We start from the raw sequence: 18,877 nt of genomic DNA, 5'->3' as shown, positions 1-18,877 counted from the left end.
GTTACTAAGTTAACTCAAGAATGGAGAAAATTATTTTGACAATGAGACAGGAAACTTGGTGCAACTTTTCTACCTGCATATCCATGTAAATGCTTGGTCTGGTATGGGAGGGATTAAATATGTGTTTTATTCCCCTGAGCAATTGAAGGCTTTTTTTGAGTTAAAAAAGATAACTTGAAACTGTTGGAAAAGATGTTAAGGAAGGGATTATCAAGTCTTTAATATGTTTTTTGAATATGTTAATTTGTATTAGTATTTAAATCTCCTACTTATTCCTGATCAGTTGTGGTCTAAGGAAGTATAATATTTGCTTTTATTTATATTATTTTCTTCTTTAGGGCCCTGTTTACTAAGGTACATTAGTATTTTTAGCGTGCCTACACTTAGCGCATGCGCTAACCATGTAGCTGCCTATAGGGATATTGTAGGCAAGTACATGGTTAATGCGCGTATATGGTTAATGAGCTTTAAAAATGTTAAAGCGTCTATAATGCTGCTTAGTAAGCAGGGCCCCACCCCTTCCCCCAGCACACACTCCCAGCGAACCCCCCCTTCCCTTGTACACCCCCGCACTCCCTTCCCCAGCACACACCAACACAGCATGGCAATTAGACGACTCACAGCCCCACCTCATCCTCCCCCATCCCCTCTGGGAGCCATCACTCTCACTCCGTCCCCGAGGTGCTGGCGATGGCCTGGTCTGCAGGAGCAGAAAGTGTGTCAGAGTCCTCCCCTTTGGGGCTCCCACTGTCCTCACAGTCATCAGTCCATCATGCTGCCTTTGCTGCACCCTGGAAATTTGGCCATCTGATTGGTCGGGTGACTGATCTGCTGCTGGACCCAGCACCAAGGAAGGGAGTGTGTGCTGCCCCTGAGGGACCTGATCTCGTGATTGTCCCACTGGCCTGGGGTACTGTGGGTCCCATTCTTGGATGCTTTGATGACAGTTTTGTGGCTCTGTAGATGAGGCGGGTGCTCTGAAGCTTGGCTGGGTGGTGTGGCCACTGGTGACACTTGCAGCTGGTGTGGACGGTGTTGCTACTGGACTGGTGACTTCACTGGTTTCAGTTGGAGGCTTAGACGCTTGCTGTGATTTTTGATTGGTACTTCCTGGACCCACAAATGTGCAGTTTGAAATGACTAGACACAGTGCATTCTATTTTTTGGCACTGTTTACATGGAATAACCTTCCTCTTTCCATTCGTTGTGAATCAGCTTTTAAAAAGTTTTAAAAAGAAGTAAAAACATACTTATTTTAAAAAAGCCTTTAATAGAGGGTAGGCATGGAGTCTCACTCAGTGGTCCAGAATAAGTGTTCATTGTTTTTTTGTTTTAAAATGGTGTTATTATTTAAGAATGTTTGTTTTACTTTCTTGCTGTTTAGTTTGATTGATTTTCTGAACTGTCATGCCAGATGGAGTTGCTTTCTGTTCTTTTATTTTAGCCTGTACCAGTGGCGTAGCCAGACCTGACATTTTGGGTGGGCCCAGAGCTAATATGGGTGGGCACTAGATAGATAGATAAATAGATAGATAGATAGATAGATAGATAGATAGATAGAGAGAGAGACATGAGTAGTGTTTCTTGGAATACTACAAAATAATGCCTTAGAATGCACTTGATGATGGATTTCTAAGTATTCTGCCCAACAGCTGCCCTGCATCAACATAAACCACTTACTTAATGTGAAAAAAAAACAATAGTTTTAAATATAGTTACATTATGCCATATCAAACTTGTAATGTAAAAAAAAAAAAGCATTTGTCAATTTTATTACCTGCTGCTGGGCTGGGCTGGCAGCTGCTGCTGCTTGGAGTTGGCAGTAAAGTTACTTGATTCTGGAATGAACTTCTCGATTCAAATTTCGAAGAGAACCTTTCTTTCCCAATTTCCCATGTTTCAGGGCAGGGCCAGGGCAGGCTGAGGCTCACACTAACCCTAAGTGCCGTGCGTGCACGTGCAGCTATGCCCGCCCCTCAGATGCCAGTTGAGTGAGTTGCCACCACGAGTAAGCACACGGAGCCGAGGCCGAGCGGAGCGAGGCTGAGGCTGAGCACGCCCCCGCCGCAAACAGCCACGTCCGCGTAGGATGGAGGAAAACAGCAACTACTACGACGCACTGATGATGCGACCTGGAGAGATGATCAGCTGAGCGGCAGTGAGCGGGTGCCCGTGACAGCGCAACGTGTAGGCTGCTGCGCTGCTGCAGTCAGTGAGTTGTGTGCGCTTGGGTGGTGGGCGGGTCTGAGCCGCCGAAATCGGGCTGGCCTGGAAAGATTAAGGAACCTGGAGAGAGCTGAGCCAGAGCGCGAGCGGGTGCCATCTCTGTGGTACACGCTGCTGCTGCTGCAGTGTGTGTGCACTTGGGTGGGCGGGCCTGGGCCAAAATTGGGTGGGCCTGGGCCCACCCAGGCCCACCCATAGCTACGCCCCTGGCCTGTACACTACTCAGTTCTACCAGTCAGTTTGAGCGGTATAGAAAATTTTTAAATAAACTAAGCTAAATGTGCTCACCACAGCCACTGTGTAATCCTGGAGATCTTGCCGGATCCCCAGAAGTTGCTTCCAGATATTCTGGGCTGCCTCCCGGCTCTCCTGCTTTATTCTCCGCAGCATCTGCCTGCGCTCCTGTTGTACTTGGAGCCCCTCATGCAGCAGCTACAGCTTCTGCTGCTGGTAGTCTACCAGCTGCAAATTTATGCCCCAGCAGTTTGTTGGCCAGTCACAGCACCTGCCGCCTGTGGCATTAGGGCCCCTATGGGTCGGCTGTGGCTCCTTATCAGGCTCCTCTTCCTCTACTGGGCCTTTTGCAAATGCTGCAGTACATCTTTTATTTTTAATGTTTTGTGTGTGTGTGTGTGTTTTCAAATATCAGAACAATTTTATTTACTTCTTCCATTATGCATTTGCTTTTTGTATGTTTTCCAATAAACATTTTTTTGTTTTGTTTTTTGCCATTTGGACGGCATATCGAAAATGCCCCTCTAAACCTCTTACCATAGCTACTTGAAAAGTCACTATTTTCTTTCATAATAAAGACCTTCAGGTTCCTGATTGGAATTATAAAAGGACTTTAAAAGTAATTTTAGAGTATTTTGACTTAATCTGTACCATTATTCTGAGAGAATGATATGAGCTGCAACCTTCAATAGCCTGTCCTAGGATCGGAATTCATCCTACTGTTGTATTATTTTAGGGCCTCTTTTATCAAGCCACGCTAGCGGTTCCCGCGCAGCAATGCTATCGGAGCGCATTCAAAGTGAACGAGCTTTGTCAGCATTACCGCACCAGGAGCTGCTAGCACGGCTTGATAAGAGGCCCTTAATTTGTGGACTTTATGATGATCTGTCTCAAATTTTTTCCTAGGTCAGCCTTGGAACGAGTGACACTCTCTTTCTTTGGATTCAAGAACCAACGCCTGCTTTAGAGGGCCACATTTTTTGCAATCCTGTTGATGCTCAGGCCTACATGGCACTATTATGGTACTATTTTATATGAAATCAATATCTTTTGATCCATCAGTTTTTTTGTTTTGAAAAGCAATGCTTTTATTTATATGTAAATATTTGTCAGTCATGTATAATGAATTTCAAGGGAGTGACATGGAAGAAAATATATTCTTTGGTAAGTTGCAGGTTGCAATTGAACTGATAACACCGCTGAACCCTCACCCATTATACACCAGGGAAACCCCCAGTAGGGGGGGGGGGGGGGTTCTGGGGAGTCTTTGGGCAGTGAGATGGAGGAGTAGATTCCCAGGCAGGACTTAATTTACTTGCAACACCCTTTAAGATGGCCCCCGGGTGTATTGGGCCACATGTTAGCTATAAGGTGGCATTATTTTGCCATTAATTATGCTACTTATAAAGTTCAAAGCTAGCTGCATTATTCAATTTGCATGCTTTGAATATCAATAAGTAAACTAATGTGTGTTATAGTAAAATAATGCATGATTTTTCCAATTAGTGCATATTAATTGGAAATACAATGATTTGCTGCCGTAATGCATGTTAACTTAGGCCTACTATTAGGCCTACAGTTCTACTTATCAGCGGCAGTGATCATTTGTTTAGCCACCAGCATAATATACCTAGTGGTCGAGTGGCCCTAAATATGGTACACCCTCCTCATGGAAGATTGCATCATTTCAAGTGAGTTGACAGACTGGTCGACTTCCATTCCTTAGCCCTTTGACCTCTTGTAAGAGTGATGTGATACTTCCACTATTGCTGTTATGAATTCTTGGGGGTGGAGGTGGGGGGCACATAGAGCCCTTTATTTCCTCTCCTGCAGAGGAGTCCTTAGGATCACTTTACCCTCTGGTAAGACAGGACCTTCAGGTGTCTACAGATGAAGAGAATAGGAAAGATTACTCTATTTGTGGTCCCTCTTTCTCTCTCCTTCTCCCTTATCATAGGTATATCAGGAGGGCACCTTGGGGATCACATTATCCTCTGGTACCTCATATGGACCCTTTGGGTTTCTTGAAGGGATAGGAGAGGTTTGTGCCATATTCATTCCCTTTATCTTGTTTCCTTCTTTTTTTTCTTTTATTCTTGTCATCAGATTTAAATGTGAAAAGGAAACACATCCTTGCATGAAACAATCCAAACAAAATTTACAAAAAGGCCGCGGAAAATTAGACCACAAAACAGAGGAGATCTCCACCGTAATACACCAGGAAAGATGGTCAGATATGGAAATATTAATAGAAACAGAGTAAGACTTCATTGCCCCCCCACATTAATTTACAGTCCCAAAAAGTAAATTAATTGGGTACTGCCTATAGAACTTCCTTTAGAACCAAGAATGACTCTCAACTGAGAAGGTTGATAGAAAACATATGTCACATTTTCTAATCTAAGAACACATTTACAAGGATATTGTCATGGAAATTTAGTTTCTAATGCCAGTACTTCTTGATGTAACATCAGAAACTTCTTCCTTTTGTCTTGGGTCCATCTAGACATATCAGGGTATACCTGAACTTTCCCATCCAAAAAATTAACATTGGAAAGTTTAAAATGCAATTGTGTAAGAGCCTCTTTATCCTGTAAAAAGACAAAGGACAGTAACATGGTCTTTCTACTGTCTTAAAACATCTTTCTGCCACACACAGAACGTCTATCCCTTCATCAAGGTAGAAGGTGACTCTCTTGGAAAAGGGAAGACTCCGTCTGATTCTGGACCTAAGAGAACACAGTACATATGTCAAAAAGGAGTTCAGAATGAATTCCTTGGTGATTATCTTTCTGTTGAAATAGCTGGCTTGAAAGGATGGCTAGACCCACAAATCTACCCATCCCTGGAGATTTCTTCAGATCACCTTCCTAGGTTGTCACCACTGATACAGAGTTTTACTCTTTGGTCTCTTTGTCAGCACCAAGGATGTTCACACAATGTCTTGTGGTTGGTGCTGTGCAAACACTGATTCTGTCTTTTTTCCTTCCGTAGACTGGCTCACATTGACATATTTGTTTTGGAGTACAAAAAGAGTCCCACATGCAGCTATGGAAATGCCCCAGTCTCTAGGAAAAATCTATGTTAACTCCATCCCACTTATAAATATTATTGGTGCACTCTGCACCAGTTAATTAGGCAGAATGTTTCTTCTTGATAACAAGTTTCATACCTTCAGAACGCTTTATCACTATCTTTTGTCTATTTACATGATGACTGCTTGCTTCATTCTCAGACTCAGGAGTCACATGATAGTTTTAGTCATTAGTTTGAGATTGACTTCTCCGACAGACATGCACAAGTCTTGGTTTTCTATCTACACCTTCACCAAGGATTGCTACGTTGATTCATCTTCAGAACTGGACAGTGCTTTTGGTCAGTCAATCCCGAACCTTTTTTCATACATTCGCCTTCAACATCAAACACTCAGGACACGATCTGGTAAATATTCAGTCTGTGGCGATCAACGTTTTTTTAAAACGCTGACTGCTATGGGCAGAATTAGCTCCAGATGTTTGAGGCTGAGCTGTGTCCAGGCACCAGGATTGAATATCCAGGCCTAATTCTGCATATGCTGGCCACCAGACGTATGGCTGTCCCAGCCAATATTCAACCAGGACCTGCATAAGACACTTGTGCGTATCGGCAGGACCTGCATAAAAGATGCAAGTGCCCTCACCACCTCCAATCTCCCTTCCCTGCAGTCCTGATCCCCCCTTTCCCACCCCTGATGACATGAAGACCCAATCGAATTCCACCGCCCACCCCTCATCCCCCCACCCACCTCTGTAGGCCTCCCAGGCCTCCCTTTTCTATCCCTGGTGATCTAGGGGTGTCCTATGGGCTGAATCATTCCTGTCCATCACAGTTCCTTTTTCAAAATGGCCACTGCAAACTCTAGTGGTAGCCTTATGGTACTAGCACTGATAGTTACAGGCTTATTTTCGAAAGAGAAGGGCGCCCATCTTTTGACACAAATCGCAAGATGGGCGACCTTCTCACAGGGTCACCCAAATCAGAATAATCGAAAGCCGATTTTGGGCGTCCTCAACTGCTTTCCGTTGCGGGGACGACCAAAGTTTATGGGGGTGTGTCGGAGGCATAGCGAAGGCGGGAATGGGGCGTGCCTAATACATGGGCTTCCTCGACCGATAATGGAGAAAAGAAGGGCGTCCTTGATGAACACTTGGGTGACTTTACCTGGTCCTTTTTTTTCTTACGACCAAGCCAAAAAATGTACCCTAAATGACCAGATGACCACTGGAGGGAATCGGGGATGACCTCCCCTTACTCCTCCAGTGGTCACTAACCCCCTCCCACCCTTCAAAATTTTTTTTAAAAATATTTTTCCAGCCTCTATGCCAGCCTCAGATATCATACCCAGCTTCATGACAGCAGTATTCAGGTCCCTGGAGCAGTTTTAGTGGGTGCAGTGCACTTCAGGCAGGCAGACCCAGGCCCATTCCCCCCCTCCCCTACCTGTTACACTTGTGGTGGTAAATGTGAGCCCTTCAAAACCCACCACAAACCCACTGTACCCACATGTAGGTGCCCCTCTTCACGCATAAGGGCTATGGTAGTGGTGTACAGTTGTGGGGAGTGGGTTTTGGGGGGCTCAGCACACAATGTAAGGGAGCTATGAACCTGGGAGCAAATTCTGAAGTCCACTGCAGTGCCCCCTAGGATGCCCGGTTGGTGTCTTGGCATGTCAGGGGGACCAGTTCCTTGGCATGTCAGGGGGATGGGCGTACTCAGTTTCCATTATCGCCGAAAATCAGGGACGACCATCTCTAAGGACGACCATCTCTTAGGTCGACCTAAATTTCACGATTTGTGCATCCCCGACCGTATTATTGAAACGAAAGATGGACGCCCATCTTGTTTCGATAATATAGCTTTCCCCGCCCCTTCGCCAGGACGTCCTGTGATGATGCCCTCAGGAAAACTTGAGCGCCCCTTTCGATTATTCCCCTCTTAGTCTACTAACTGGTTAACTATCTGGATAAAGTAAAGACAGCAAAAAGGCTGTCTTAACTTTATTCGGTTACCAGTCAGAATATCTGTGGTACCTGAATAGGTGTCAGAGGCCATATTACATCCAGATATTCATGCTGGTATCCAGGTATGGCCTTGTGCTAAATATCCAGTCATAAAAAACCCATGGCATCTGGCGTTTAAAAAAAAATACTACCTGCTACAAGCTGAATATCGGGCCAAGTGTTTTTTTTTTTTCACTTGACACAAAAGCAGAGAAAATCCTTACAAGATATGCTTTACAAATGAAAAATATTTTGTAAAATTTCCTCCATGAAGTGAAAGGAAGAACATGCACGACTCCACTGCAATTTAATATGAATGAATCTGTTACATTTTGGGAGTGAAATAAATCTGAATTAAGTTGTAAATTGATGAGGAAATCTGTGGGACATGTGGTGGTGTCTATGGCTTACAAGATGTCCAGAAATAATTACCACACCTATCCCCCATCCCCAGGCCCAGTAGCCCTCCTTGATATGCTGGCAGCAGAGATTGACACCCAGAATCTGGAAAAATATAGTGGTTTATTTATTTTAGCTCACAAATAGTAATAATGATGATACTAGTTCCTAAAAGTGGTGCATTGATAAATCCTATCACTAATGTCCATGTCTTACATAGATGCCAAAGGAAAAAAATAGAATGACAAATATTCTCTAACAAGGCTAAATATTATACTAGTTCGGCTTGGCTCACAGTTAAGAAGAAAAATAAAATGCATCTTATCTACCCCAAATAATAGAAGAATTATTAATGTCTTACAACCTTGTGCAACAGGAGGCTTGTGCCAGAGGAAGGCTGGTCCCAGATGCTGCTCCGGTCCCTCATAAAGCAATGTTATTCTTTCAGCTTAAGTCTACCAGAGATAGTGAGCAAAACGGAGTTATAGGGGTGAGCCAGCAAGAGAGTGAGTTTCTCTAGAGAATGAGCCCCTTTTACAAAGTTACTCTAAAGAGAGAGCAATGATCTTTTTCTTCCATGTTTGTACAACCATTAGTAAGTATCAATCCCATGGCTGCTTGCATGACCTCTTTAAACAACCTTTGTGATTGGTGGCATGTAATTCCACCAACAGTGATACAGCCAATCAGGCAGGTCCTTTTCATATGGGTCACCAAGGGACAGTGTCTCTGATGTCCTCATGACAAATCCCATCATAGAATGTCATGTTTTGGCTTGGTTGGTAGTGACCTACATAGACAATGGCCATTTGAAGGCACCAGGTCTCAAACTGGATTGCACCAGTCCACAGCAAGAAGTAAACATAGGAGTACAGTGTCTCTATTTACCTTTGGCCTACAAACCAAGGGTGCAGCATTATTAAATTCACACAGGCAGAAATTCATGGTTCTGTCTGTCCTGCACATGAGAACATTGGGGCAGTTTCATGTATTTTAGCGGGTATTTTACTAAAGCTTAGCTCAAGTTATCTGCAGCAGGGCCCATAGGAATAAAATGGGACCTGCTGCAGATAACTCAAGCTACCATTTAGTAAAAGACCCCCTTACATAGGTAGAAAATGTTTTATCTATGCTAATTGGTTGTCTGAAGATTTCCTTCCCTCAGTGCAGCTAGAAGTGTTTTAAGGGAAGTTTCCCAGGTGGAAAATCTTGCAAATGGCACTGTACTTTTCCAGCAAAAATGTACCTGCAGGTAAAGCAAGGACAGTGACTGTGAGTGTTTTGTACCTGTTGCAAGTTTCAAAGAAAAAGCACATGCATGCTTTTAAGTTTGAAAATTGGTGCAAAACCACAGGTAAAAGTGTGCAGGCTCTTTGTTCCAGTGCTGACACTTTGAAAATTTACCACTGTTGCTCAGAAAACCATAAATCTGAGGTTTTGTTTAAAGGAAAGTTCTACAGATGAAGGCGAGAGCAGTATTGCATCAGGAAGAGTGTACTCTGATTTTGATTGTTTGCTGATTGCTGTGACTTTGTCTTTTGAATGTTTTGGTTTATTTCTTTGCTGGTTTAGTTTTAAGAATGGGTCCCTCATGAGAGAGAGGATCAGAGATGAGTGTGCATCAGGCTCCTGGGATGAATTTTCGAAAGCCCTGCGATCTACACCTGTGGGAAACAATGGAAATCTGGGTATGAATAGTGACAATACAGTATGCTAGAGAAGAAGCTATTTGGGCAGGGGAGGGATATCAGGGTGGGAGGCCCTCAAGGAATCTCTGGAAGGGGGAGGGGAGGTATTCCCCCTTAGAACTCCCTTATAATTATTTATTTAAAATATTTCTTACAGTTTGGAAAGCTTGTTTGATGGTAAAACGTTGTATCATGCTCCACTGGATAAAACATGAATCGCCACTGATGCTTTGGCGAAATCAAATCTATAATTTTCTTCACAAGGAAAGAATGGTAGTACAAAATAAGGGACAAAAGAAAATTAATAGATTCATGAATATCTGGATGCCAATCTTTGACACTTTACATCCTCCTTTGGGAAGTATACTTTTGAATCCCTTGGGAATATAAGAGTCCCAGCAGCTGCAGATGGAAGATTATTTTTACCTCTCTTTTCGGGATTGCCTGCTCAAATATAGTGATGGAACAGGTTTGGGGGGAGGGTAGTTGGGAGACTGTTATATATTGTTTTCTATTGGTGTTGTATTGTAAGAATTATAAAATCTTAATAACAATGACTTATCCATAAAATATTTCTTACTTGCTGTGCTTAGGGACTATCAGGGTCCACCATTACTAGTTCAAGGTGCAGTATATGGCCAACCTCTGTTTGTGCATTCGGGGAACTACAGATTCACATGATTTTGGCCATGTATAAAACATTACTTTCTTTTTCCTTTTCTGTAACTGTTTCAGGATTTTATTTTGATGTGATGGAAATTACTCCTGAAGCTGTTGGTATTCATAGATTCAATGCTGATAATCAGAAGGTAAAAATATTATATATTTTGAAGCTTGACAATGTTGAAATCTAGCGACTCCAAACACTGTCATTTACGTAGAATTTGTGATGGAATTTTGAATCGCTCTTGGTGTTTCCTGAAGCAAATCATGTTGAACTTCTAAAACAAATCTCAAAACCTTAAAGCTGCCAATAAGTTTATGGACAATAAGGGGGTAATTCATAACAGAGTGCCTATGTTGAAAATCTAAGAAGGTACCTATTTTAGGCAGCATAGAGGCATGGACACTTATGTGCCTTTATAAGAAAGGCTCCCGGTAATCCTAAAGGTCAGTTTTTAGGTCAAATGGCAAAAGTAGGGTTACAGTTGGGAAAATGGTGACCAACCCTAACCTAATAAACAAATCTAGAAGTATTCCTGCACAACTTAATTAGTTAACAAGCTAATCAGTGCTGATAACTGCCACTTAAGCAATTATTGACACTAATTGGCATTAATTAGAATTTACACGCAGAACTGTCTAAGTGTATTAGACAACATCACGTTAAGTGTATTCTATAACGTGATGTGCATAAATTCTAATTAATACCAACATGATGCCTTGTGAGGCTGCCTTGGGCAATCCCAGCAACCATTTTGAGATTGGAACTGGCATAAACAGGAGAACTCTTGTTTATGCTGGTTCCAATCTCAAAATGGCACTGGTACCTCCAGTGCAGACAGCCGTTTTGACTAAGCAGCGGCACGGGGCAGGAATGAGTGGTTCCTGCCGTCGAAAAGGCCACTAAACCATCAGGGCTTCTTAAGGTAGGCCCGGGAGAGGCCTTCAGGTGGTCTGGAAGCCTGGGGGGGGGGGGGGGGGCAGGTCTCTGCTGGGGGGGGGGGGGGGCAGCCCAGAGGGACCCATCTTCTGCCAGGGGAGGGGGCAGGCACAACGGTTTCAGCAAATTTTGGCCGCAGATTTGGCTTTGGTGGAAACCAAAACCACTGATTTCGGCCGGCCTCTAGTTGATTGATGATGTCAAGAGGAAGATTAAGGAATGTCTAGAAAAAAAGATGATGTGCGCAATGTTAAATGATATAGTCAGGATCTCTATAGGGGTCAATACTCAATAAGCTACAGAGCAGCAAGAATAACCAGGTAATTCACTCAGTTATCTTTAAGTGAAGTTTCATCCAAACCTATGCAACTAAGAATCTACCTAAATCTAGCCAGACAAAATTTGTACAGCTAGATTTAGGCCAGACTATAGTTGTCTGGCTAAATTTGGCTGGTTAGCACTGAAAATCCATGCTAATAACCGACTAATCGAAGAGCTGCCCTGGATGTGCCTTCAAAGTTACCCTTTTACTAACTAGCCACATTGTGCACCCTGTGGATTTGAGAGAACAACTTTAGCCTTTCAACATGGGAGAATTTTCACAGTCACGTGTTTACTTGGCTAATTTTCGAAGTTTACTGAGGAACGGAGGAAGTTATTAACATGGGCTACTGTTAAGAAGAGTTATTTTACTGCTGACCCCAGCTTAGTAACTAGGTCTCACTGCATAAAATGGAACGTGTTAAAATAGCTCAAATTAGTGGTAAAATAACATGTCTTAACAAAAGCCCATGTTGATATCTGTGCCCCTAAATCCTTTAAAATTGATCCTGTAGTGTGTAGCTGCTGATGGCAGTCTGAAATGGAAACTTCATATTTCAAAGCATTGTGTTCTGATAATGAGGCTACAATTAAATTTTATTCAGATGGATATTACAGTCTACAGTAAATGCTGATGAATGTAAACTATGTTGGTGCACTAGAAAGTCTAAGCAGTTGCCTTCCATATCCTGACTATATGGCTTTCTGTTAGTGCTAAAGGCATGTGGGTTTCAGAATAGCTGTGTTTGACAGATGAATGAGCTATGGTGGTCATGTTCTAGTTTGCCATGTTCCTCTTGTAGGTTCCGGAGTTTGCAAAGGAGGTGGAGATAAGAGCTTTGATTGAAGGCCAATTCATGGCTAAGAGGATTCATGCTGAGAAACTAGGATACAAAATCAGTAAGTCTGATTATGTGCATCATTTCATTATTGATCCTTGTGACACACTGCCATCGTTTTGTCTAAATAATATGTCAGATGATGATCATGCCCCTCATCGAGCTGGCCTGGGTAAGGAGTGCAGCTTAAGTAGCAAGCACAGTGACTAGCAAAGAACTTCCCAAATTTGTCCTGGTGACCCCTAAGCCACTTAACTTTTCAGGACACATGTGTATGTGTTCAATTTGTACCCACAGGGACCTCCTAGGACAGGTTTGGAAATGCTTGGATTAACAGAAGGGAGGGCAAAATACTGCTTAGATTGTAACACTTATTGGTCAGCCAAAGAGTAGTTTGATAAGTTATTGAGAGAGCTGCATTCTTCAGCCATTACCAAAAGGATGTGGTGGAGATGTTACGCTTAGGGGTTATTGAGGAGTCTATAAGCGAATGGTTTAGCCCTATAGTGCTAGTACCAAAATCCGATGGCTCTATATGTTTCTGTATTGACGTTAGACATGTCAGTGCGATCTCCTGCTTTGATGCTTACCCAGTGTCTAGAGTAGAAGACCTGGTAGAGCAACTAGGGGTCTGTATCAGTTTGCAGTCCTCCCTTGCAACTTTACAAGGAGTCATGAACTGGATGTTGAGACAACACCAAGAGTAGGCCAATACTTATTTAGATGGGGTGATGATATTTTCACACTCCTGGGAGAGTCACCTTAGACACTTTACTGTTGTATTTGAGTCCTTGAGGGAGGCAGGATTAATGGCCAACCCAAAGAAGTGCTCTCTGGGCCAACAGGAAGTCCAGTACTTGGGGAGCAAAGTGGGAAATTGTTGGGTGAGCCCCCTAATCTCAAAAAGTGGAAGCCATTCAGAGAAATCCAGTCCCTCAGACCAAGAAACAGTTAAGGGCATTTCTAGGGTTCTAGGGTTCGTGGGTTACTATCGTAAGTTTGTTCCATGGTTTTCAGAGGTAACTGCTGATCTTATGGATTTTTTTGAAAAATTCCCATCCTAACAAGATAGTCTGGGATAGACAGGTAGATGCATGGTGCTTAGCCCTGCCCAGTGCATCCCAGAATGCACTGGCAGGGACTGGGTGCCACCATTTTGTTTTGGGTGGGCCCAGAGGCAAGAGGGAGGAGGTGTTGCTCCTTCCCTCCTTCCTCTAACTTTTTAAGGCATGGGGAGGGGGAGGGGTGGGCCACTTGACCACCAGATAGATCTTTGCTTGTGGGGTGAGGGGGTGCAGGGTTCACTGGAGTGCCAGGCTTTTATGCTTAGGGGTCTTGGAGCTTAGAGGGGGTGTGAGAAGGTGCAGGGTCCACCGGGGACCACCAGGGAATCTTTAAAAGATTTGGAGGGCGCCGGGGAGGGGGAGGGTCAGGAGGGGAGAGGAAGGGAACACAAGCAGGTAGTCTTAGCAGCTGCCTGTTTGTGTTTCCCTCCTGTCCAACAACTCCAGAGCAGCCGTAAAATTAGTTCATTAAAGCTAGATGCGCTGGAGCTGTCTAAAGTAAATGTACCCAACACGGTAAGCTTTGTGCTTCGGGCTCTAGATCTCAAATAACTCTCCCTATTGTTGGGGCACAGATGCAGCAATTAAACCACATTTTTATAAAGCTACCGGAAGTTTACCAGTGTAAAAAATATTTAATTGTTGTCCTCTTTGAGTTTAGTGTCAGTGAATATCGTATTTTCAGAATGACCATTTGTGCAGCTCTTTAGGCAATACCAGCTGCAGGAACAGAGCCTCTTGCTTTGATAAACCCTGTGAGTTAGTAGATCCCTTTGGGCAGCCTTTATGTTGATGTCCAAAGTGCATCAAAAGACACTGAATTGGTTAAGCAAACGTAGAGGGCTTTTAATAAAATAAGAGTTCTTTTTACTAAGCTGCAGTAGGCGCTGCTAGCATGTGCTTACCACAGCTTAAAATGGCTTACATTGGGATATGCCAAGGGGTCCTGTGGTAAGTTCCAAATGTGCATGCACTACTCGTATGCTAAAAAGCACCTTTTATAGGTTAGATTTCTGTCCCCTTTCAACTCTCTATACTAGACATATACAGTGCTGTACACATTATATGCAGGTACTTTCTCTGTCCCTACAGGGCTCACAGTCTTAAGTTTTTTTTTATCTTGGGGCAATGGAGGGTTAAGTGACTTGACCAAGGTCACATGGAACTGCAGTGAGAATTAAACCCAGGTTGCCAGGATCAGAGCCCACTGTACTAACCATTAGGCTACTCCTCCACTCTGGGCTTAGCATGTGGGAAAATCCTGTGTTACAGCGTTTTAAGCCCAGATTTCAGGCAGGCTAGCTAAGTCCTGCGATCGGCACTGAGACCAGATGTTCAATGCTGGGCCGTTTCCGGTGACCGGCATTGAATATCTGTTTTTTCTTTGGCCGGTTTATATTTAACTGGCCAAGTCAATATTCACCAGCCAAAGATAGGACTGCTATGTAGGCCAAAGATAGGACTGCTATTTATTTGACTGCCAAACGTAGCCGGCGATGCACTGAATATTCGCAGCTAGCTAGTTATATCGTGTGATATAGCCACTATGCACTAAGCGCCAATATTCAGCAGAGATAACCAGCCAGTGGAGATAATTCACTGAATATTAGTGTTTAGCCAATTGAGGGGCCCTTTTACTAAGCCATGGTAGGCTCTACGTGCGTGCAGCACGTACCATCAGGCCAGCGCACTCTCCTGGCAGTAATTTCAGATTTGGCACATGCTCATAACGCATGGATGAATTATTTATTTATTTCCTCCTACGCGTGCCGGTTCTGGCTGTAATTGGCACTTGGCTCGTGCCAACCGGTGAGCCTTTACCGCTAGATCAGTGGGTGGCATTAAGGGCACAGGCCCTTTTCCTATCCCATTAAAAAAGCACCTTCTTTTGTAGATACAGTAAAAACTGGCCCAGTGTGCGCCGAATACACGCGCCTACACTACTGCAGGCCACTTTTTACCATGGCTTAGTAAAAGGACCCCTAAGTGCTGAGAAAATACAGCTGAGGGGAGATATGATAGAGGTCTATAAAATAATGAGTGGAGTGGAACAGGTAAACGTGAATCGTCTGTTTACTCTTTCCAGAAATACTAAGACTGGGGGCACGTGATTAACCTAAAAAGTAGTAAATTTAGCCGGCGATGGAATTCGTTGCCAGAGAATGTGGTAAAGGTGGTTAGCTTAGCGGGGTTTAAAAAAAGGTTTGCACGGCTTCCTAAAGGAAAAGTCTATAAACCATTATTAAAATGACTTGGTGAAAATCCTCTGCTTATTTCTGGGATAAGCAGCATAAAATGTATTGAACTTTTTTGGGATCTTGCCAATTATTTGTGACCTGGATTGGCCACTGTTGGAAACAGAATGCTGGGCTTGATGGACCTTTGGTCTGTCCCAGTGTGGCAATACGTACTTACGTGCTATTTAACCGGCCAGAAGCTGTTTCTGGCTTGTTAAATAACGCTGAATATCGGCCAGTATGTGTTTAGTTAAACCCATGTAGTTATGACCGTTTCTGGGAAAAGGTGACTAAAGTACAGATCCAAAATGTTTAGAATGGCTGATTTTTCATGTCATGGGTCCGTAAACAATCTGCAAAAGGTACATGTTTGAACTTCTGTAACTTTTTAAAAAAGTTTTCACATAAAAAATGGAGTTTGGACTGTTGTATTGTGAATTGCTCTAACAGACTTCATTAAAATCTTTTTTTTTTTTTTGCTTCTGGAGACTTTAGTCACCTTTTCCCAGAGATGGTCACATTTATTTTAATTATTTTAAAAATAGGTGCATAAATACAAAAGGCTTCTAGGCCTGTTTTTTTTTCCTATCCATGTGAAATGTTTATATTCAATTTTTTATTTTTGCAAATCTTAAAACTGCTCCCTCTTCCCCTTTCAAAAGAAAAAAGGCTCGTGGTGCCCTATAACAGGTTGGCCAAGGAAGATGTCTATAAAGATGCCATGTGCCTTTATAAAGTAGGTTCCTATAACTGGCTTGTGTAGCACATAAATACTGATTTATACCTCTTATACATCATGAGTACTAGAAGAGCCAACATAGAGTTGTTACTGGGTAGAAACAGCTTGCTGGTGGCTCAGATTGACAGGTTCAGTATTCTGATTTTTTTTTCACCTAGCTTCTAATCGAAATAAGAAGGTTGAAAAGACCTGGAAGTGCTTCTGTGGGCCTTATCCACTGAAGCCTGTTTTTCTAGGAACAGAATGAGGAGAAAATCCTGTTTTGGCTAAGGCCCTCTGGGTCAGAGCCTTTAGGAAGTAATCTTAAGTTGATTTTTAGCTGCAGTCTAGCTGGTTATATTGCAACTGAAAATAGGGTGTAGTCTAGGATTAGAGATGGATTTGGAATTTAGGGCCCTGTTTACTAAGCAGCGTTATAGGCGCGTTAATGTTTTTAATGTGTGTTAACCATGTACGTACCTACAATATCTCTATAGGTGTCTACATGGTTAGTGCGCACGCTAAGTGTAGGCGTGCTAAAAGCACTAACGCGCCTTAGTAAACAGGGCCCTTAGATTTAATTCCTTGTGCTCAAGGTGAGTTACAGTTCCCTGCACTGGAGTCTACCTGAGATAATGGAGGGTGACCTGGCTTACCCAAGGTCACATGCAGAGTCAGTGCGAGAAGCAGGATTTGGCTTCCCTGGTTCTCAGGCATCTGCTGTAATCAACATTGGGCTAGCTGGGAGTCTGCATTGGCTGTACCTTGGTTTCACTGGCTAAGTTAGCTACACAGTGCTGAAAATCAGTGCCAGCTGACTGACTTCCTCTCCTTGCCCCATGTTTGGCCTTGGGGACACTTACTGTTTGAGCTATTTAAATGCACAGTTTCTTTGAAAATCAGCTCCCTATATCTTTAATACCAGTAATTCTGGAATACACTACCACGCAATCTGAAAACGATCTACGAACTAACCAACTTCCGCAAATCATTGAAAACCCATCTCTTTGATAAAATTTACTGAAAGAATCAAAACACATTAAGTCCGCACACACTGTTAGTAATGCAACAATACATTCTCTTCTGAATTCCCATCCCCCATAATTTTTACCACATTTATTCCTCTACTCATAGAAAAATGTTATACCGAATTGTTCTCCTACTATTGCTTAGTTGCCCTATCAGTTCCCATTGTTTCTTTCCATTGTTCTTCTCCGCTGTTCTATTCCCTTAACGACACTTTAACTTTATTTTCGCATAACCCCTCACAATGTAATCCATAACCGAGTTGTAACAAACTGTATTTCCACCATTCACAATGTATTGTAAGCCACACTGAACCCGCAAATAGGTGGGAAAATGTGGGATACAAATGCAATAAATAAATAAATTAATTAATACCAGTAACACTTTCTATTAAAAATTTGGCTCCTCTGCTCAGGGCAAGTAGGGATGTCTTATGCATGTGATCGGTAATAATGGTGGTGAAGTAGTACATTTTATTCTCTTCATTGCAGTCATAAATGTTTAAAGGGCACCCTAATGTCCATTGTGTCATCACTAAGAATGGTCTTGCTTAGTTTCTGCTTTAAGACGCGTCTTTGAAAAATGTTCCTGTGGTGCGAATCCCATGAGTCATTGGAGAAGGCCCACTCTGAAAAGCAATCTAACCGTTTTCCCCAAAAGCAGCACATTCGGGCTGGAATAAGTGATAAACACACACGACAATTGCTGTTTTATAGTTCATAACCGAAGAGCTAAGCAATATGACGTTTGGACAATCCATTCTAATTTGATTCCTTTGCTCTAGTTGTGAACCTGAGTGGACTACTTCCCATTTTGTTCTCACACATGTGAAAGAAGAGGAACTTCACTTTGTGTGTGCTTCCTGTGTGTATACATGTGCTTGTAAATGTCCCAAAAACTAGACTGAAAAAACTACATAAAAGAAACTTTCATGGAGTGACTTCAGGAACTGGTGCCACCTTGGAAACACCCCCAGACTGCCTTGCATCAGAGCCGTAGCATGTGTCAAAGAATTAATTTGCTGTTGTGCAGTTGTGGCAAATTAAGTACAAAGTACATAATAGTCATATTGGGTCAGACCAATGGTCCATCTAGCCTAGTATCCTCCTCCTCCCAGTGGCCAATCCAGGTCACAAATATCCTAGCAAGATCTCAAAAAAGTAAAATATATTCCATACTGCTTATCCCATTCCATTCTAGTATTTTATAGACTTCTATCATATCTCCCTCAGCTGTCTCTTCTCCAAGCTGAAGAGCTCTAACTTCTTTAGCCTTTCTCCATAGGGAAGTCGTCCCATCCCCTTTATCATTTTCATGGCACTTTATTTATTTATTTCGATTTTGCCCACATCTTTTTCAGTAGTAGCTCAAGGTGAGTTACATTCAGGTACTCTGGATATTTCTCTATCCCAGGAGGGCTCACAATCTAAGTTTGTACCTGAGGCAATGGAGGGTTAAGTGACTTGCCCAAGATCACAAGGAG

General features: G+C 42.8%; 1 protein-coding gene across 2 annotated transcripts in view; it reads left to right on the top strand.

The window, feature by feature from the left end:
• XYLB (xylulokinase) overlaps positions 1 to 18,877 on the top strand; it is a 200,881-nt gene that overhangs the window by 102,395 nt on the left and 79,609 nt on the right. For both annotated transcript variants that reach the window (XM_030198171.1, XM_030198180.1), the window contains 4 exons: positions 3,367 to 3,482; positions 9,471 to 9,586; positions 10,322 to 10,395; positions 12,314 to 12,410. In XM_030198171.1, coding sequence (XP_030054031.1) covers positions 3,367 to 3,482; positions 9,471 to 9,586; positions 10,322 to 10,395; positions 12,314 to 12,410 — 403 coding nt within the window. The remainder of the gene's footprint in view (positions 1 to 3,366; positions 3,483 to 9,470; positions 9,587 to 10,321; positions 10,396 to 12,313; positions 12,411 to 18,877) is intronic.

This window comes from Microcaecilia unicolor, chromosome 1 (assembly GCF_901765095.1).
Source record: "Microcaecilia unicolor chromosome 1, aMicUni1.1, whole genome shotgun sequence".
NCBI classification, from domain to species: Eukaryota; Metazoa; Chordata; class Amphibia; order Gymnophiona; family Siphonopidae; genus Microcaecilia; species Microcaecilia unicolor.
Note: the sequence above shows the minus strand (reverse complement) of the source record. Positions and strands in the feature narration are given on the sequence as shown.